Below are 21787 nucleotides of genomic sequence, written 5' to 3' on the forward strand. Positions count from 1 at the left end.
ATTTGAAATCAGAGAGGTTTTCTTTGGGGTATCTGAGTAAACACATTCGTAGCTGTGATGACTTAAGGATGTGTGTGAAATAAGGCTTATAAAAAACAGCTAATACTACAGGGTTTTTTCTCACTATTTTGGCCAGTGTTATTACAAAAGCTTTTTTGGGTTGCCAACCCCTTTTTTCAGGTTTGAAGATAACATTTCTGTAACCAGGAACTGCCTACTAGTCTGCTTAATAGATACTTTCTTCCTCTAGAAAACTAAACATAAATGTTTTTCTAAGCACATTTAACTCTTTTCTGAACTAGTATGTTCAATGTTTGTAATATTCCAAATTGGATTTGTTAAAATGTATTTATTTTTTTAATGTAAACAGGATTTTGCTTCTGATTTTTACTGTTCCCAGTCATTAGAAGCAAAGAACTTGTAAAGGTTGTCTAGGCCATTGAGCTGAGCTTCCAGCTGTCACATCTGCCATCTTATGAACTGCTGTCTAGACCTCATCACACTCAAAGAGCACTTAGTTTTTGCTTCTAGTATTCCTGTTCTTTGAAATTCTTACCTAAACCAGATCAGTTTGAATGTTGGAACAGACATCTGACTGCCCTAAATTTATTAGATGCTGGTTTCATACTGAATTTGCTCTGGTGTCAATTTTACCCATCTTAATTATTTTCATTTCCTGTATTAGGATCTGTCAGTGTTTTGATAAACAGCTATCTATCTAAACTAAGTTAAATTCCCTTTGGATTTCTCCTTCAAGATGATCTGTACTCATGACTGAAGTGTAATTGTTGTTGATGTGGATGATCAGAATTTTGTGCAATGTACTCTGGTACAAATACTTGCCTAGGTTTTCTGGAAGGAATCTTGAAAAGCACTTGAACATTTAAATTTTCTTTTCCTCATTGTAGATAACACCAGTTATTTACAGACATCCTGTGGTTTAAGTACAAACTGTTTTGGTCTTTAGCTACACAGTCTTACCTTGTTTTATGTAAGTATTTAGCAACTTTAAAAAATCAGGCATAATAGAATGGCAGAAAAATTACAAGTACTGAAATATTTCAAGTTTGGAAATGCATATGAAATACTGATTAAATTTGAGAGGGCTCTACACTGATGGGCCTAATTTCTGTGTTAGTGTTTTGAAGTGAGGTGTTCACAGTTCTGAGGATCCCACTTAGAACTAGGATGGTGAGTAAGCACAACTTGCTTTTCTGCTAGGAGAGACATTTCAGCTGTGTAATGCTTAAAGGACACCTTCCTTGGCAATAACATTTAAAATCACTAATTCCTCTTACTCATCTGTAATCCTCTTCCCACAGCTTGAGCTCGGGCCTATAATGGCATCTATTATGGGGAAAAGGTCTATGACTCAGTCATTGAGCCATGCAAACTCTTGGCTTCTTTAATTGGCACCATTAAATCTTTAGTAGTTTTTCTCTCATAATATATAGGTGTCATTGGTCTAAAATGCATCACTGCTGAAGATACATTGTACCTTTTGCTCTCTAATTTCTGTGACTTGATCAACCATAGGTGTTTAAAGGCTGGTTAATTCAGACTTCTTTAGAATTACTGCTTAACTATTTAGGAGTGTACTGTAAACAAAATCTAAGAAAGCCATTGCAAAAATCATTACTTTCCAGGTTATTTTCCTTTTCTATTTAGACACAGGAGAGGGAAAATGAAAAACCTGTCTATGTGTTGTGTTTTATGTTCATAGAAGTTAACTTGAAGATTGGGTATCTTCTACATGACAGTATGGGAGAAGTTAATCCTTGAGCATATAACCAGGGGAGAACTGGCTCGATGTAGTTGATTTTTTTTTTTTTTTCACGTTGCAGACTGGTTTTGGGGTTGGTACGGCAGATTTTTGACTGCATTGACTTTTTCGTATAATACTAGAAAGTGAACATGGAAACAGCTGTAGTTTGGGAAGGGAGTCAGACATAATTAGAAAAAATTTAAACACTGAAAGTTAAATGTTTGAATACATATGTATATGTTAGCAAACGCATGTATATGAGGAACAAAAGCAGCTTTTAACTCCTCTTTTGTTGCTTTCCCACGTGCTTAATATGGAGCTTTTGGAGCTTTTCAGTAGGGGCTCTGAAAGAGGGGTGTGATTAGGGCACTGGAAAACTGTAATTGTTTGTAACCATCTTTGGAGTTTGCCTTCTTTTATCTCCAATTGGCAAGAAGGTTTGGTTGTAACATATATACTTTTTGAACAACAGTATCAAGAAAGAACAAGTAAGTGACAGAAAATGCTAAACTTTGTTACTTAACACACAAAATTTAAGTGATTGTGTTTACAGAATGATGGCAAGCTGCAAAGCTCTAGTTAAAAAAGCTCTGAAGTAGGATGGACAATACATATTAGTCATGACTATAAAATAGGATGTAATCTGTGTATGTAACTTTCTGTGATAGAAGTAGCCGTTTAATTACTTGGGTTTTATTGTTTGAGGTATGGCCTCATGGTTTGTTAACTGTTTATTTTCCAGTAAACCTGATAATGAATATTGATAATGAATCCCTTGAACCAGGTGGTCTCTTCATACAAACAGTGCCTCTCTTCATGGCTTTGTAAAAACAGCTACATGAGGTTTTTAAATGGCAATTTTAATCATAATACCGAAAAACTTCACCAGCCACTAATTCATTCATCATCTAAAGTCTCCTGAAGTGTGTATTCTCCATTTTACATATGAGTAAACCAGGACAGAGGGATAGGGAGTTGCCTGAGGCAAGAGTGATAGTAATGGGATTTGGGGCTTCTTTGTGTGTGTTATGCTGGGCTGTATTGCCCTGAAGCTGAAGCCAGTACTTATCCAAGTAGGTGCTTTCTTGCAGTCATTGTTGAGCAGTTTTCAAGAAGGTCCATGTTTCCTTTGCTGGAAACCTCTTAGTGAGAAATTAGTAAATTAGTATCTAATTTAAAATAAAGTGGAAAAAAAAATAAAAGCAAAAAACAACCAAACAAAACCCAACAAAACGAAAGCCCATCTAGGAAAAAACATCAGAAGTGTCTTAATGAGTCTGGTAGGAAGAAGGAACTTACCTTTCCTGAGTTCACTGCTTTCACCACTCCTCTTAGTCTTTCCCTTTCCTGTACTTAAGCTGTCAAGGTAACACGAGTCTTTTCTTCAGGATAATGTCATAGTCATTTATATCTAATTTAATTTAGAAGTCTCATCCATCCTATGAACTGCATGAGGCAGCAGTTGTAGAGTAACTAGGGAAGAGTCATGCTGTAGATTAGAGATATTATTGTAGAAATTTATGCAATAGGGTGCAAAATTTGTTTAGTAACAACAATTATTCTTTGTTTTCTGGTATTTGAAATATTTAAATACTTTAGACTGTAATTTAAAAAAATGTTGATAATTTACGGTGTGTTTTCTTAGGGTTACAATGAACTTTAAGTAATCTTTTCAAGACAGCAGTGCATGTCTGCTGTTTCACTTGCAGGCTGACTCATTGGTCAGTGCCTGAAAAAAGGTTTTGAATTTCTGCTGGATGTGACCAGTTTGATATAGGATAAAAATGAGGTAGAAAAGTAATTCCAACTTATTTTGGACATCTAACAGAAGTAAAAGTGATGGTGGCAGTGCGATTTTGGAGTTTATTTTCCTCTCATGGTGTGGTATTTCTTTGTGATTAAGGAAATGGCATTTAGAATGTCAGAACATAAAGTTACAGTTTTAAATTATGGCTCTCCTAGTACTAAGTGTGCTCACCTTTACTATGAGATGGAAACAGCAGCAATTAAACACTTTGAGATTTTGAGTAGGCATAAACTATTGTACAGCTTGACTGAGATACTGTGGATATAATTTTATGGTATCAGAAAACATTTATCAAATATGGTCTGTTGGGAGAAAATTCTGAAATTAGGCTCTTTTAATCAGAAGTTGTTAGCAAATGTAAAGATTATAATCATTAAATAGTAATAATAAAAAACTGGTTATAGTGGTTTAGCTTTCTTTCCTTGGTGGCGCCTTATTTTACAGTATTAGAAGTCCATGTGATCAGAGAATTATATGGTACTTTTTAAATATGTAGCAGCAAAGACTTGAGTACACATTGTAGTTTAAAAAAAAGAAAGGGCACCAGCACAAGTAATGAATGAAAAAGATTTAATCATTTGCTTGTACATACTGTACAACTTCGCCTTGCAGAAGGGGAAGATGGCAAGGGAAGAAAAAAGAGTATTTCATTATTTGCCTAGTGGGTCCCTTCCAGTCACCCAAATAAAGTATTGTAGAAGTGTATGGTTGTCAGCTCCAAACTGAAACCAAACTGTAGTATCTGTGCTGGTAGTGTTTCTTCTGATGCTTTCAGCTAATTTTTCTCAGTCTGGTACTTACTCTTGACTGCAAGATATCTTGGTGAAATTATAAAAATACCTTATTGCAAACCATGGAAAATTGAGAGTGCTCTGTGATTTAATAAAAATACTTATGGATGGTTTTGTGAAAGTATCTTGGGACTTCGGTACAACCTCCTTTCTATGGTCAGGAGTGAAATCTCAGGGGTTCTAGTCCTTTTCACATCTGTTGAAATCTTTAACATCTAGGGCCATTGCCCTTCCCTTGAACTATTAGAACATGATATTTATACCTTTGGGGAAAACTTGTTCTTTCTTTGATGAGGGCGTGCAGATTGGGGAAGTGATAAAATTCTTAGTAAAGTCTCTCTATGAATTGCATCCTCTTTTCTCCAGCCCTGTCATCTGATGCATGTTTTTCAGTAATTGTGATTGGTATATTTTTTATATGTGCAGGCTTCTTTAACAAGAAGCTGACAGTAGGGAGCTTTTAAAACAAAAATGCTGGGCTTTTGTTTTCCTAGGTATATAAGGAAGGGGTTAGGAAAGTGATAGAGAAGTTATATCTGTTCCTTCTGTATTGGAACAAACATCATATGCTAATAAATGTAGTGGCCTAAAAATATGTTTGAAAGTATTTTACTGGTGGTTGCTGCATCTTATTGTTTTATGAATGTTTGATGTTGTGCTTTTCTGTTGCTGAAGAGCAGCTCAGTCATGTCTACGAGTGAGGGCTTATTGGGCAGCTGTGATCCCCAGGCTGTCTCTGAGAGGTGGCGTTCTCAGAGGTGGGCTAGTCCCATTGAAGACCCCTGCATCACAGTGCCCTCAGAAGAGGGGTGAGAGGTTGTCCTGGGGCAGGTAAGAATGGCAAAACAGAGCATGAATTACATCAGGAAGGCTGAAAGGACTGGCTGTGACTGGTGTCTTTCTAAAACTTCCCAAGACTGGAAGACAAGCCCAGAAGAAAGGCCACTAAGGTGTGCATACAAAAGCAGGGTGCATCCAGGGAGGATGGAGGATGGATGTCTCGGAGGATTTTCTGGCACAGGCATGTTGTAAAAAAAAAAATACAGAGGCATGTAGTGGTGCCAAGTAATTAGATTGGGGCAATATGCAGTTGTAGCCACATGGTGCCCATCTGCTCCTAGTGAATTTCCTTTACCGTCTGTTGCAGTTTGGTCCTTTTGCAGTCTATAACTTCCCCATGAAGGGAAGTCTAGGGAGGAGCACTCATTAATCCTCTTCTCCCTGGTGGCTGATAGGGGAACCTGAGGGAACAGTATGAAGCTGTGTCAGGGGAGGTTTGGTTTGGATATTAGGGAAAAGGTTTTTCTCCAGAGGTGGTTGGGCACTGGAACAGGCACCCTGGGGAAGTGGTCACAACCCCAAGCCTGGCAGAGAAGCATTTGGATGTTTTCAAGGGACATGATGTGACTTTTGGGGTGTCCTGTGCAGGGCCAGGAGCTGGACTTTGGTGATCCTTGTGGGTCTCTTCCAACCCAGGATATGCTATGATTCTGTGATTCGTTGTTAAAAAGCATTAGTATTGTTCTTACAAGTAATGGACTGGAGCTCACAGGATGTTCATCAGACAGGTGGACATTTCTGTCATTTGTTTTTACTTGATACTTAAGTGATGCAGAGCAAGCAGGAGAAAAATGTTTCCTGGCCTGCAAGTCTTCAACTTAATCTAATGAAAAAACCGACCCCAAACATACTGCCCATCTCTCTATAGTTGTTCTCCATTCCTTAGACTAAAGTAAACTTTCTTTTCATAAACTACAAGAAGATGAAGTGTACTTTTTCTGAATTCAGATAAAGAATACTTTATTAGAGGTTTGGCAAATCAAAAAAGTATTGCTTCTGACTTAACACACATACTCCTTGTATTTTTAGTTTTTTAATAGTATTTATCAAGTAAACATACAGTATAGTATCTTATTACCCATCACCTTGTGTTTTTTACATGTATAGCCTGTTAAATAAATTTTCCTGTAACCCTTGGGTGTTAGAAAGTGTGGGGAAAAAAGTACCAGAATAGAAACGCTCTTGCTGTTGTAGTGTGTAATGGTATTACTCCTACCATTACTTGCAGCAGTGAAAGCACGGATGGAACTTTTTCAGTTGTCTGTGGTCAGAAGAACCAGTTCTTGTACCATGTATGTTTGTCTTTGATTTTCTCTGTAGTTGTAAACCTGGTGCCATTTGCTGCATGTGACTGTGATTTAAATTTGATAACAGAAAGGTTATTGATGTTAGTAGATATGATCTATTTAAGGTCCCTCTGAAAATGCTTCTCTGAGCAACTTCAGTCTTCTGTAGAAAAAGCAAAGTTTTAGAGGACATTTATCACTTATTACTGTGGGCAAGGCCCTAAGTGCTTAATATATCAAGTCAGCCAGGGCTGTTTTGTTGCATTTTCTTTTTCTGGGTAGAGAACAGGGTGTTTAGTGGAAATCACAGTTGGTACCAGGGCATCATCAACTATGGTGATAGCAATACAAAGTGATGTAAGAACAGCTTACCCTTCAGAGAAGATGGATCTCCATGTATTTGCCATTCAGTAGCTGAATGGAGAGAATTCTGCTGGTGGAGGGAGGAGGCTGCATGTACAGGGCAGTACAGTTTTGGCTCTCCCCTCAGGACCTTGGATTTCAAAGCATGGCTGTGCCCAAGAGAAAGAGGGTGTTTGCATTTGACAGTTTTGGAGGAACTGCTTTGCTTTCACAGTGAAGGAAAGGGGGTATGGAGAACATGGAGGCAAGCCCAAGAGTAACAATTCAGCCTGTTTATATGCTAAAATGTTAGGTTAGTATTTTATAATGCTAATATATTTGATAATAGCAGTTTAATTATTACTGTTTTGGTCGAGTATGTGCAGATGTTTCCTTCCCTATATTCCCCCTTTACTGGAGAAATGGAAGTATTGTACTAGATTCTCTGGAGACTCTTTCATCCTGACACATTCTTACTTTACTATGTGGCTTCCCTATCTTGCCTGGTGATGAGCAGCCATTGCCTTGTCTCAGAGGGGTTGGAAAAGACTGTTGGTAAATCTCCTGGATATTCTCTAATCCAAGGAATTCTCTAGTAAGCACTAGGTATCTTGATAGCTGTGCCTGGGAATAACTTCACAGACATGACTTCACAAAGAGAGTAGACACATTTTTTAAATGCAGATGTTACATGGCAGAATCAAAGAACCGTTAAGGTTAGAAAAGACCTTTAAGTCTGACAGTCAACAACTTCTCTGGTAAAACATGCCGGCATGTGCTGGCATGCCTTCTACTTGATAGTGAAGCACATGCAAAGTGAAGTTTCCTTTTACTGTGGCCATGCACAGAGGGCAGGCTTGAGGTGGGCAAGCTGTCAACATGAGCAGTAAGCTTTTACCAACAGAATTCATTACCTAGTTGTCCCACCCCTTCTATGTGTCTCTGCAGCTAGAGCTAGTAAAAACTTGCCAAAGTCATGAGTCCTCAACTCAACCCATCACCTGCGTAGTGATGATGGAGTGTAGAGAGGCTGCTGTTGTGTAATATTTAGGACCTGCCCTGCTTCCTTTAGGGGTAACCTTATACTGCTAAGTCAGTCTATACTACAAAGTAATCTCTAGCAAAGAAAGTATTAATAAAACGTTTGTCTTGTTGACTATCACATCACCAGTTACATACAATTCTTGTGGTAGCTGTTGCAATGTCTTACACGTAGAACCAATTTGGAGCATGCATGCTTCATTACTGTAGGGGTGTCAGTTCTCTGAGATTGTCTGATCCACACTGATTCTGATCAATTCTGATCAATGGACAGCAACCTAGGAGCTCTCTTATGGGTCAAGTTAGTTGTTCCTTGAGCTGTGAGCAAACTGGCAGCGCTCATTGCACTGGCTGATATTCCATAGGCTTAGTATTGTGTCTCACTTTTCTGTGAGCACAAGACACTACATATTATTACTATAAAATTATAATGGGATGTTTACTTTTTGGATGGCCACATTAGTATCATATGTCTTTTGTAATCTGTTTCTTCAGAGTACATGACCAGTAAATAAATAATTCTATTACCATAGCTGTCCTGAGGCTCAATTAAGGAACTCTGTATTTTGCATAGCATGTTTTTATTCCTCCAAATACTGTAACTGGGTTATGTGTTCAGCTCCACTAAATCAGAAATTACAGTAGTTTTACTGTGGTAGCAGAGGGCCCTAAGATTGGTTTTAATCACTTCTACTCCATTGTTAGGATGCAGTTGGCATCAGAATTTTTTCTTTTTTCTTTTTTTTTTTTTTTTGATTCAGAGTTTTTACAAAGACTTTGGATCAGCAATTTAAAACAACTTGTTTGTAAATGTACTGTTTTTAACAGGTTTCTATGGGCAGTAATAGAGCGGGATGACTTAGAATAGTCTTAGATTATTCTCCTAAGTTTTGTCCTAAGACTTGATTAAGAAATAAAATGGTATTGCAGCAGTGCTTTGCTAAAACATTAACTTCTTTCACGCACAGTAGTTTTCTCTTGCTAGAAAGGTATTAATAGGACTTTTATTTTCTATACACTTTCATCTGTGTTCTGAAAAGGTATGTCAAGAAACTTAGATTGCTTTCAAGCCTATTTGCAAAATAGACATTCATTCTCTTGTGGTGTGATGACTTTCCCTTTTTTTGCAGAGATCACTGACAGCACTTGTTGGTTTATAAATCCCAGCTATCACTTTGGAACTACAATTTTCCTAGGAGAGTTTCTGAATTGCTGAGATACCAGTTGTTTCTAAACGGGATCATTATCCCCAAAATATTTTAAGTTTAATGTCAAGTATTTTCATATAGTACAGTAACAGAAACATACACTTCTTCAAGGTAGTAGTTTCACAGGAAAGGGAAGGGATCATCATTAACAATAAAGGAGGCTAAAATTATTGATAAAACATACTTTTGAAACAACTACACGTGTGAATGTAGTCTTGATATTTCTGGACTTCACTTACTATAGAAAAAGTACTGTACAGATTTTGCTGAATTTAGGTACTAGCATTTGGCCAGAGCTTTGGAGGTGGTGTTGATTCCTGTTTACTCTGGAGTTTTTACTGATACGTGAGCTCTACAAATGGACAATGTCAGGAAGGTATGGAAAAAGGGCGACACATGCTTCACACTCAGGGGGCACTAAGAGGCCTAGTGCTGAAAGTATTCGTGGGATGAGCTGAGAATTGCAGGGACAAAGCAATGTGTAGAGACATGATGCAGAAACTTTCCAAATTAGTCAAGATGAGTAGTTAATTCTAAATAATCCAGAGGAGGGATGAATCGTGTCATTAATCTTTGAAAGGAAGAATCATGGAGCAATTTGGTTATGCGATGGCTTTTAACACCTTTTGGGCTGTCCTGTCAGGAAGAATATAAATTCAAAATGAATGATCTCTGTCGCACTAGGTAGAACTGCTGCTTCTACCTAGTGGAGGAAGTGCTTCCTAGTGAAGCACTTCGCTTCCTTCCTAGTGAAGGAAGCGTGCTATGGTCTGTCTTCTGTTTTCAAAGAATTTGCACAAGTTGCTGTTTTAACTTCTCCAAAGTGAAGGTGATAATTGAACAGACTTGCAGTTGAGAATAATCTGAAATGAATTACCTAAAGTGAAATTATCCATTGTATGGAGGTCATACCGAAGAGGTTTGTATTTTGAAGTCAGTGGGGACTGACTGAGCACTTGTTTTAGACAACCTAGTAAACCAACATTCAAGAAAATTTAAATGAAGTGGTGGTGTTATAGATCTTTACTTAAATATGGAAAAGACCATGGAATCTGGAAATAATGCCCACGAGGGAGATGAAAGAGTTGTCCTGGTAAAAGTTTTTTTTTTCTTTTATTTTGTTTCTTTGTTTTTTTTTTGTAATTGTTTGGTGCTGATGTGTAACTTTAACAAAGCTGAGTCGCATCACATAATTTGCTGCTCCTGCTTCATACTTTGTAAAGCTCAATATTGGCTCAAGTTGCTGCTCTGTTAGAGAAGTGACACTCAGCTGCTTTCAGTACAGTTGATTGTGGTTCAGTCCTTGTTCAAGCAACAGAAAGACTCTCCTTAACCTTCCTCCCTGCCACTCACCCTCATTGGATTAATCCTACATCTTGTCCATCTTGCTACTTCATGTAACAGGCCTGGTTTGAGACAGCTCTCTGTGCTTTGGGCTGGGGAGAATGAGCTTACGCTCTTAAAGTGTAAGCAGCTGTGAAACACAGGCAAATTTGCTTTAGTTTTTCAAGTCTTGGTGGTACCTGTTTGGAAGCTCAAAAATACATTTGAATTCCAGAAATTTTGCAGTCTAGAAACAGACTATTCTATTTTTCTAATAGTTTTTTTTTTTTAATTTTCTTGGGTGTCGCTGGCTCTTACTGAATGCTGTGTAGCCTGTTGTACCACAAATAGTTTTAACACTTCGGAGTTCTTGAAGAATCTCTGTTTTTCTCTAATAAGCTGCGATCTTTAGGAGTGTCCTGCATTGTGATATTGCATGTTAATAGCATTGATTAACTGTCGAGCAGTGGGAACTGATGAGAAAATGTCCATTGTAAAATTAAATGGAATTACTGAAGACTGTGCCATGCTGCTGGCTGGGGAGGTGACTAGCCCTAGTAGTTGCTGGTAGGAGTATTAATGTGAGCTCCAGGTTTTTTCACATGATTAAAACAGGCCATCTGTTCTTTGTTAAATGTTTACAAAAACAGCTTTTCTCTAAAAGATTTAAAGAGATGTGGGTTTAGTAAACACACCAATATTTTTGAGCACCTTTTTCACCTTATTTTAAATAATACCAAAAATAATTCTGCTGCAATATCAAATAGGATGAATACCTATTTGTGTATAATCTCCACTGGTTTCTTTCCCATGGAAGATTAAATTCTCTACTAGCGTACTAAATTATAGCTTTGTTACTACTAAAAGCAGCAGGAGAAGCAATTTGTGTGAAGTATGCAGATAATTTTTTTCAATCTCTTGATAAAAACTTGTAATATACATATTTTTTTTTAATTCTATAAATGGAAAATGGGGTTCTTTCATTAGAAATTGTGACCCTGTAACTAGAGCTAATCCTTTCTAGATTTAAAGAAGTGGAACTGTTTGAAATAATTCCCTGTGGTAGGCTTAATCTAATATTTATAGTGAAAGCCTGTTGTTCTTCCTTTTCTCTCTACTTAAGAAAGAGCTGACAACTGGTTTGGGTTAAGAAAATGCATCTTTCAAGCTGCTTCCAGTCTCTTCTCAGTAGATTTGTGCTGCTTCTACACAGCTTCACACTAGGGAGCAATGTGGGGTTGTCAGTTAGGGATAAACGGTTTTAGCATATTGCAGAAGTACAGCCACAGACTTCCTAGAAAAATAAAAGTATTCACAGCTATTTCTTTGAAAGAGTGCTACAATTTAGAAAATCACGTGTAAGTGAATTACAAAACTTGCCAAACTGCAAGGGGAGTGGTGTGTGGCAAAAGTAATATATTTTCAAGTAATAGCAAATACAACCTACAAAGCCTAATTTTCTTTCTGTCGCTTCCATGTTCCAGAGATTCTGAATGATATTAAAAATCATAGTATTAATATGCTTGGTAATGCACATAACTTGATCCTTTAAATAAAAGGCAGTAAATTTGGGGTTTTTTTTAGTATTTGTTTCTTTTAGCCTAATTTATAGTCTGTAGTTATTTTAGAGCCTGAGAATGACTCTTGTGGATAAGGTTTCTGAAAAGTAAGAATCTGGAATTTCACACGGTACTACATTGTGGCAGCAATCGCTGCCTTTCTCAGGGCTTTACCTTCTGCCACACCTTACATTAAAACTGCAAATGTCAAGTCATGAAGGGCTGACATTGCTGTTGTGGAGATTTGGAAAGCTTTACTCTCAGATTTGCTTATGACTCTGATGAAAGTTGTTGATCAGATTAAGCAAACAAAAACAACCCACAAGTCTTACAAAGGCAACAGGGATTAATTTTCTTGGATACTGAAGCATTTATATAATACTGATTTCAGTGATGGTCATATCACTAATGAAGTTGCAGTGTTGAAAATTTTCTAAAATTAAATGTACATGGCATTACTGGATTTCTTGTGATTTTTAATATTTGTTGGCTTGGCTGTTTCATATGCATAAGAGGAAGAAAAATGAAACTACTGATTCTGACCTATTCTAGAAAGTTGTGCCTTATATATAAGCTTCTAGGTAATTGTAAAAGTCTCTCCTAATGGCAAACTAATAATGTAGTGCCAAATTCAAGGTACTTGCTTAATACAAAAGATACGAATAATGGAAAGAAAAACCTGGCATTCTTATATGTTAGATATAGCAGGTGAACATATTTTAAAACGGGATTGAGGATGGTAGGGGACAGCTCAGTGAAAAATTGGTGAACTTGCACTTGAAATTTCTGCAAAATGTAGGATGCATGAGAATCAAAATAGCAGATAATGCAGAAATATACTGACTATCTTGCAAAAATACAGGTTAAAAGTGCTGCTCTGAAAACTCAGGGATAAGAAATACTTACAGATGATCTTGGTAATATTCCTGTATTTTCCTACCTAAAAATAATGGTTAGTATAAGCACATAACAGTCCAAGGTATAGAGAAGACAGTTTTATTGTGTGTCGCATAACAACTCTGAGACACTTAATTCAGTCAACCAAGTTCACAACCAATCACAACATTTTTAAAAGATCGCCATTTTATTTAATGCGTAATTGGGCTGCAGAACTCATTGTTACTACTGACTTTCTGGGATAGTGTTTCCTATGCTGACACCCAGTTTTTGTGAACTTTCCAGCATGGAGCTGTATGTGCCAGTGGTGACTACAGATTTCTAGAACAGGTGTTGATTCATACTTCATGAGGCCTAACATGAGGTGGTCTTGAGGTGGAGCTGATTGATGCAGTGTTAATGCAATGAGCGTGTTGGGTTTTCATTAGAGCCGAATTTCCCCTGCAACTTAGACTCTATTGCACAAAACGGGATCTTAATAAACATGTGGAGGACAGAAACATGTAGAAGTCACCCTTGGAAGTTCATTGGTTGAACTAAGAGACCCAGACCATCAGTCTATCACTCAGGCCTTCTGTCTTGTTCTGTCTCTTCCATGGAGAACCACAGTGTGTAGCACGTACCATTCGGACCTCTCCCAGATAGCAGAAAAAAATCTATTCTGAACTTCCTGACAGCCTTGCTTCTTTCGCTTCTGAATATGTGTGTTCAGTGCACAGTGGGTTTATGTTACTGTGAAGAAATGGCTGAAGTGCTTAGGACTGCACTGGTTCCATTTGTTTACATTCAGAAAATTTTATTAATATATTTGGAAATATACACATGCATTCACTTTATATAATGTTGTCAAGAATTTTGTTTCCTAAATCTTAAGTGAATTTCTATTTAGATCTAGGTGGCTGAAGTAGATATATGTGTATGCCCATCAGTTCTGTTCAGGGATTGGTCTGTAGTCATTCAATTTGCATGCTTGCCACTTCTCAGTAAGAGCCATTTGAAAAAAAAAAAGTGGAGAAAATGAAACTACTGCTTTTTGTGGAAGTAAAATTCTTATTTGTTCTAAACTGTTCTTCTCCACAGTTCAAGAGATCAAACATCTCAAATGGCTGTCCTTTGACACCATGATTAATGGGGACCTCATCCACCTAGAATCATCCTGACTTAGTTTTTAGGAAACAGAAAAGGAGAAGAAATAGAGAAAGAGGGTGGGTAAAATCATCTGACCATATATGTAGGTGCAAGAAAGGCATCGGTATGGTGTCATGCTATTATTTTTCTTCTAGAAAAGCACTGTCATCCTGCATTTATAACCATAGGCAGGCAGGGAGAAGCAGGTCAGCTTTGATATGCTGCAAAGTCATGGTAGAGCTTAGATATCTTTTGACTGCAGACTCATGGATCTTTTGTAGGACAGAACCATTGAGGTGAAAATAGTTGTCAACATCCAATGTATTTTAGGCTAGGCATTTAACATTTGTGTATTTATACATAGGTTTTCCTGTAGTTTGCAAGTTTGGTGTAAACCTGGTATGCTATAGAGACTTTGAAATAGGATGATGTTTTTGCAGCTTCATAAGCACTTACCATAGTTCTCCGTCCAATCTGGAGCAGGAACAAATCCGTTTTGAGTGCAAGCTGGAAGCAGCAGTGGATCTTGGACATAAAACATAACCTTGTACTACATTTCCAATTGGCTTAATCCTTCACTAGCTGGTCTAAATACCTCCTGTCACAGATGAACCAATGTAAATTGCCTTAAATTTTTATCAATATAGCCTGTGAATATACGTTTATTCTCCTTCAGATGTCTGGAAACAAACTTTAACAGTTTTCTCCCCAAAGGACAAAAATTTCAGTGCAGCTGAATAATTTTTAATAAGTTAATCATTCTACTAACATCTATTTTGAAATGTCTGAAACAACAGTTGCTCTTATTTTGCATCAATGTGTTGAAGACTAAATATTTTCTGTATTTCCACTTTATACAAGCTTTAGAATAATTTTACCCTTGATATATCAAGAATCTCTGGTAATTTTGCTACTTTTCTGACTGCAAAAAGCTTTACTGTTTTACTGCACAGTGTTTCAGACATGCTGACTCTTGTTAATAGGTTAATCTTATGCTTAATATTTTCTCCCTCTGTTACCTCATGATCAAAAAGAACAAAGTTTTAGAAATCAGAGTTGCAGATCTACAATTTTTATTTCTATTTATCTCTCTCAGCATTCTCCGTCGGAACCCTTTTTAGAGAAACCAGTGCCGGATATGACTCAGGTTAGTGGACCGAATACCCAGCTAGTGAAAAGCGATGATTATCTGCCGTCAATTGAGCCGCAGCCGCAGCAGAAGAAAAAGAAAAAGAAAAACAATCACATTGCTGCAGAAGGTCCCAGTAAAGGTTTTGGTAAGGAAGACTTTCCTGGGGGACTTGACAGCCAGAATCTGAGCAGAAACTCAGTGGATTGCTCCCAAGAAGACAAGAAGAAAAAGAAAAAGCCCAAGGCAAAAAAAGAACCGAAGGATCCTAAAGAACCCAAGGAAAAGAAGGAACCCAAGACCCCCAAAGTCCCTAAGACCCCTAAAGAGCCAAAGGAAAAGAAAGGAAAAAATACAACGCCAAAACCCAAGACCAGCAAAAAGGCTAGGTAAGTCAGGAAACTTGTATATGCAATGAGAGAAAAACAGTGTGTTTGTGGGATTTCTAGAGCATCTGTGCTAAATGGCGTGGGCGGAGAGGAAATCTTGTTTTGTCATTTCTTTCTACCATCTACAGCATCATGTTTTTGAGAAGCTTGGGCACATTTCTCTTGTTTGACTTTCCTGTTTATTTCACAGTTATTTTAAGCAAGCTGGAAAGGCAGAAGGTTAGTTTTTCCTTTGAAGGCAGAAAAGTTTCTGGATGTGTTAGATTTCAAAACTAATTCTTTCTCCTCTAGTGCTCATCTGTCCTTGTGTGTGTTTTTTGTGTTGAGAAACTAAACTGCTTTCACATTAATGTAGGGTTGCAGAGATGAAGGCTCAGAGTAGAATGTTTTGATGATGTTTTTCCTTAAATAAAGAAGTTAGGTACTTCACATTCTCGTATACTGTACAACCCTTACAGGCACTGTTTTATACTAACACAACTCATTGGCTCTAAGCTCTGCTGTTGAAAAGGCATTTTTATATGGATATTGATGTGTCCTCACCATAGGGATTGATATTCATTTTCCTGTTTCATGTAAAGACAATTTTCCTAGCAGAAAATCTTTGTGGATAGACCAGACGGTTCAACCATGTTTCTTAACTGGGTTTCTTAACTTGCCATTCAGCATCGTGTACCTTTATCAGGATAGGCTTAAAATGTTACAGAGTAGTACAAGAAAGAATAAACTGTCATTACACATGAGTAAATATGTCATAGCTAATAACACAGATTCTTTCCTTGGCTCTCAAGTCCCTAAGCACCGTGGTTGTAAAAGCCTACTTGGAAGAAAACTGAGACCACAAAGACATTAAAGCTCATTTCGTTTTTTTTTTTCATTTGTACCTAGCATTTCTTACAACTGTTCTGAATTTGTTCCAAACATCTGAATCTGTTTTTCAAGATGTGGCTAGAGTTATAAAATATAACTTCCAGATGGAAGCACAGCCAAAATCAGATAATCCAAATCAGTTTGCAAAATCCATTTGTATTAGGGTTTAAAAATTGCACTTAATGAATCAGCTTTGCATATCTTTTACAAGAGTGGCTACTTACTGGTTAGGTTTGATACAGCTCTATAGCTAAATGAGGATGGACAGTAAGATGTTACTTTTTTCTTTAGCAAGACAGAAAAGTTTCTATACCAACAGAGATGGTGTTTCCTGAAGAATTTATAAACACTGGCTTGTAAAAGCAAGTGTTGTTGTGTACAGGTTATATTAACTGATCAGTAAATTACAGTTGATCAGCCTATCCCTATTTTAGTGTTTACTTTGGCTGTGTACCAGACTGTCCTAAGGATTGGGTTTACATATGCAGCAGAAATTCACAGCTTAGAAAATCTCTGAAGTTGTATATCACCCAGTATGCCTTTTTGAAATAAAAGTGCTATATCAGCTAAAATAGCGTTTTCATAGAATCATAAAATGGTTGGGGTTGAAAGGGGCCCCTGGAGATCATGTACTTCAACCCCCTTGCTAAAGCAGGCTCACCTATAGCAAGTTGCATGGGCTGCATCCAGGCAGGTTTTTAATATCTCCAGGGAAGGAGACTCCACAGCCCCTGTGAGTAGCCTGTTCCAGTGCTCTGTCACCCTCAATGTAAAGTTTTTCTTTTTAGACAGATGGAACTTCCTGTGTTTTAGTTTGTATCCACTGTCCCATGTCCTGTCAGTGGGCACCTCTGAGCAGTGTCTGGCCCCATTGTCTCCACACCCATCCTTAAGGTACTTGTATGCATTGATAAGATCTCTTCCCAGTCATCTCCAGGCTAAACAGGCACAGCTTCCTCAGCCTTTCCTCTAAAGAGAGGTGCTCCAGTTCCCTAGACTCACAGGTTTAAAGACTGGCCAGGCTACGTAATAAATATTACTGAGCATTTCCCCCATTTTTGCTGCCAAAAAGTAAAAAACAAAAAAACTATCACTGAAGGACTTCTCAATTGACTACCTTAAAGACTTGTTTGATAAACCATGGTTAGAAGGAGTCTCCCTCAAAAGCATCTGTGGCTGATGGTCTTGGACATCAGAGCTCAGAGCTGGTCTGTCCTGCTGACTCAGTCCTAATACCTGTATGTGCATCTTCTCTAAATCTGGGGGCATGCAGTGCAGATTGAGGAACAGTGTTTCCTCTGAAGGGACAAAGCACTGCTTTCTTAATTGTGTTTGTAGGAGAGTCTCTAACTTCTTTCCCATGCAGTGACTCTTGTCCCTGGCTGGCTAGGTGACTTACAGTGTTCTAGTGAGTACTAAGCCCTGTTATTTTACCTGTGAGAGAAACATGTTTGGAGCAGCAGCAAGAACGTTCAGCATTACTTATGCTTACTCAGGGGTGTGGAGAAAGTCCTATTTTTGCCATAAGGGGCTTGTGTCTCTTGTTACCAAATGCTGTCTTGAAAACAAGGTTGCTCTCATTTTGTGGTCTTGTCAGCTTCGGTATCAAGCTTCTTTGAAGAACCCAGAGACTGTGTGGGGCTGCTATGCTGCCAAAGAATTTTAAATCAGTGAAAAAAAATTTGCTTACTTTGGCAATGTCACAGGCTGGGGAATCTGTCCAGTGACAGATCACTGAATCAAGTTTTTAAATAAATCAGCAGTCCAAATATTTAATCATATAAGCCACAGTATTTCAGCAGCACTAACTCCAGAAAGGAAATATTACAGTAGCTGAGATGAGTGAGATTAATGCAAGTTAATACAGATTATGGATGATTATGTAGAAGTAAAATATTTTGATAAAATTAATATCTGGCATATCTTTACTGCTTAGCTTACATTGTTCAGTATTTTGCTCTAAGCATTGAAAGGAGTAGTGTGGTTTGGAAGTCCAAAAATGCTGTGTGTAGCTGTAATGGTCCTCATTCCTGAGTAAGATGAGCAGCTTCAATAGAAGAGTTTTGCAATCATGTAAAATTAAGGAAATTAAGTGAAGTTAGGTATTTATTGAAGAACAGTATTTTTGGATAGAGCATAACGAGTCCTTAATAGTTAAGTTTGACACTGGCTGTATTAGAGCATACACATGGATGAAAAAAATCTGATGTTTAATTATCTTAACTATTTTGTAATTTAATATAGCTGTTACTTTAGTTCCAATTTCAACTAAAAGTATAATCCTTTTATGTAACAAATAAAAACAAAACCCCAGAAACTTTATCCTTCACATCTGTTATCTTTGGTGTGAGTTGGCAACAAAAACGAGCAGCCTGCCTCACTGAAATGCTCCTTCACGTGAGGGACAAGTCAGATAGGAAAATGGAAGAACCTGATTAATTTAATGGTGGTTTGAATTGTGTCGTGGGATCTCAAAAAGAAAGCAAATGCCCAAATAGGCTGCTATTATGTTACACTGCATAGTGAAAGAAGGATCACACATTAATATTGTACTATTATACCTTTAATGGATATTAGCCCAACCCTACCAAAGCTGAAAGACAAATATAGTGGTGGCTGAAAAAAAAATAACATCGGCAAAACAAATCTCTTGTGGACCAAACTAGTCGAGTTTGAAAGCAAAATGTAGGTTGACCGGGGATCACAAGTGAAGGGTTTTCATTAAATTGGGTGGGTGCTGAGTATTATGTGGGCTCTAAATGTTATGAAGCCAGCTACAGGCACATGCAAAGCAGGTAGATTTTTCCAAAAGTAGAGGACAGGGAAAGGCAAGTAATCCTACTGAATTGCAAAGTCATGGCTCGCATGTCTGTTCCTCCTATGCCTGTCCCTGGAGGAGATGAGGACCACCTGTTTGAGAAGATCATGCTGCAGCACAGCTGATATCTCTCCTGCCACTTCCTATGAAACCCTAGAGAGTGGCCACCGGTTATGGTGGCAGGAGCAGTAACTATTTGCAAGGGCCCGATGACAGCTATTTGCAGGGGCTCTTGCCTGGTCCCATCTCCTCAAAGCAGTGTGCTGTGCTTTTCAGGGCTGCTCATATCTGCTTCCTCCCCTCCCTGTGACAGGGAAAACTTTTTCTTCCTCAAACACTGAGCAGCAGCCTGGGACACAGTGTAGGGTGAGTGGGTTGTTGCTTACAAGGGGAGTGCTAAACATGAGCATAATTTAAGCTTTTAGAGGGAAGGGGAGAAGGGCTTTTTTGGCGCACGGTTTGGCTGTTTGTTGTATCGGAAAGAGGGTGGCTGCTGGCCACGGAAGAGGGAAGATGTTGCTGTGTGGGGGAGTGCTGTGGACAGCAGGACACAGCACCCTGGGGAGCTGGAGGACAGGAAGAGCGGTCCTGAGGCAGTGGTGGTAGTTTCCACTCCCAAGGTCAGATCATCCTGAATAAGGCAGGAAGAGGCTGCCTTTGGGAGAGAACAGGAAATCGTGCGAGATTTCCATGCACGTGTCCGCTGGGGCTGTTGCTGTTCACACCTGTCCTCATCTCCCTTTTGAACCAGTCCAGCTGCTTGATATTTACCTTTGCTTGTGCTGCAGGGAAGGCCTTGTAGGCTTCACTATTACCAAAGCTTTTCAGTAATTTGGCTGACTTTTCAGACTGGAAAAACCTTGTTGTCTATTGTTTTTCCTACTTTTGTGATACATAAAACCTGGTTTTAAAAGAAGTTTTGATTACAATAGTAGCTTTGAAAAATAATTGCTGTCCTTGGGTAAGGCAGTAAAGTATAAGTCTCACATCTCTGACATTTTGAGAAGGTGGGATTGTTTTTCAATGTTTTTTTATGCTCCGCAGTGAATGTGTAAAGTTTGTCTAAGCTAGGTTCCAATTGTGAATTTGTTACAGGACAATGTTCCCAAATAGTAAAATAAAAATCAGTAATGCATCTGACTTAACTTTAGATCATAGAGTTATAGAAAAAAAAAAAAATCCAAGTAATGATATTTGTCATAAATTATATTAATAAACAGATCTATCCGTTACCCAAATCAGGTGAAGTAGTTACACAGGACAAACATATGGGCTAATTCCCCTCTTAATCCTGCAAAGCATATCATGATTTTGGGGTCATTTTTGAGTCAGATGGTTTCCCCTGTAAGTTTCTAGAGTTTCATCTAGCTCTCTTGGTGACTGCCAGGCTGACACGAAATGCATCGTCAGAGTCTGAATCTCTTTCTCAAATTTTAAATCAAGCTCTCTTTTCAGTTGTCCTACTTACTGTTTCCCTATTCAGCCTCTTCATGTTTGCTTGTTTGACCTTCTGCAGGTTGTCTTGTTATTGATCCCCTTTGGTCAGTATGATGTGCAGTCCTTGGGGGTAAGAGGACGAAACAAGAAAGTGATGTTGGACAGCGAGACTGTAAAACATCTAATCTGAAATGTCTGTGTTTATATCACTTGAATTGAGGGACAAGTTTAACTGACAGTTTTTAAATACTTCAAATTTTTTGTGTGACAAATGCTGCTCCAGTTTGTCCTAGATTTGTAGTTCCTATTTTGGGACTGGACACTTACCTTGTCACTAGTGAGCCTTAGCTAAATTTTGCATTCATGCATGTATAAAAACAAATATGAGAGATAGTAGTCTAAATGTGTATGTTGCAGTTCACCTTCCTTGTTGCCAGACTTGGAAAGTACTAACCATGTGCATTCAGTGCTGAGCACTGACAGGGAGACCTAATGGCAGCGTCTCTGAGAACAATCTCTAACTACCTACCTGTTCTTCATGTGGAAAGGTAATTCTGTTCCAGGCTAATACTATTCCTGGATGGCCTGAGTGTGATCTGCTGGAAAGTGCAGAGGCTGATTCAAAAGTGGGTCCATTTAACTGTCAGGAACAAATCACACTGTCTCAGTGGGAAGATGAAGAACAGTTACTGACAATGCAAGGAAGCTGATGCTCTCACGGGGCAGATGAAGCTCCTGCGTGTGTGATGCACTGGGGAAGCAGTGTGTTCCTGCGTTTAGAGGGGTGATGCTGTTCTTCTATTTCTACTTCACCTTCCCCACCCCCCCCACCCCCCCTTTCCTTCAAAGAAGTTGTAGCTGTGCATTTAAAAAGAGCAATTCTGTTGCTGGACTTAGAACTTAAAATTCCCGGTGGAGCTGCAAACGGGCTTTGTACTTCCCAAGCTGGTGGCTCTTTCACGTGTGTGTTCATAACTGGTCTGGAAAGGGAAGCGATTTGAAACTTCGAACGAATCGCTTCAACCGCGTCTCCGTTACCGAGGGCGCTTGTGTATACCGAGGCGCACGGCTCGGGGGTAGGTACAGGTCATGAAATCGTCATGGCTCGGAGAGAGAAAGGTCTCTCAGAGGCCAGAAAGGAAGCCGTGTCGGGGCAG

At 38.5% G+C, this 21787-nt stretch overlaps 1 protein-coding gene across 2 annotated transcripts in view; it reads left to right on the forward strand.

Annotated features, from left to right (window-relative positions):
* CHD7 (chromodomain helicase DNA binding protein 7) overlaps positions 1-21787 on the forward strand; it is an 88926-nt gene that overhangs the window by 16508 nt on the left and 50631 nt on the right. Inside the window, exons 2-3 of one of the 2 annotated variants that reach the window (XM_062489238.1) lie at positions 15084-15505; positions 16739-16741. In XM_062489238.1, coding sequence (XP_062345222.1) covers positions 15084-15505; positions 16739-16741 — 425 coding nt within the window. The remainder of the gene's footprint in view (positions 1-15083; positions 15506-16738; positions 16742-21787) is intronic. The other variant, XM_062489247.1, reaches the window with a different exon arrangement.

Source organism: Cinclus cinclus, chromosome 1 (genome assembly GCF_963662255.1).
Source record: "Cinclus cinclus chromosome 1, bCinCin1.1, whole genome shotgun sequence".
NCBI lineage: Eukaryota > Metazoa > Chordata > Aves > Passeriformes > Cinclidae > Cinclus > Cinclus cinclus.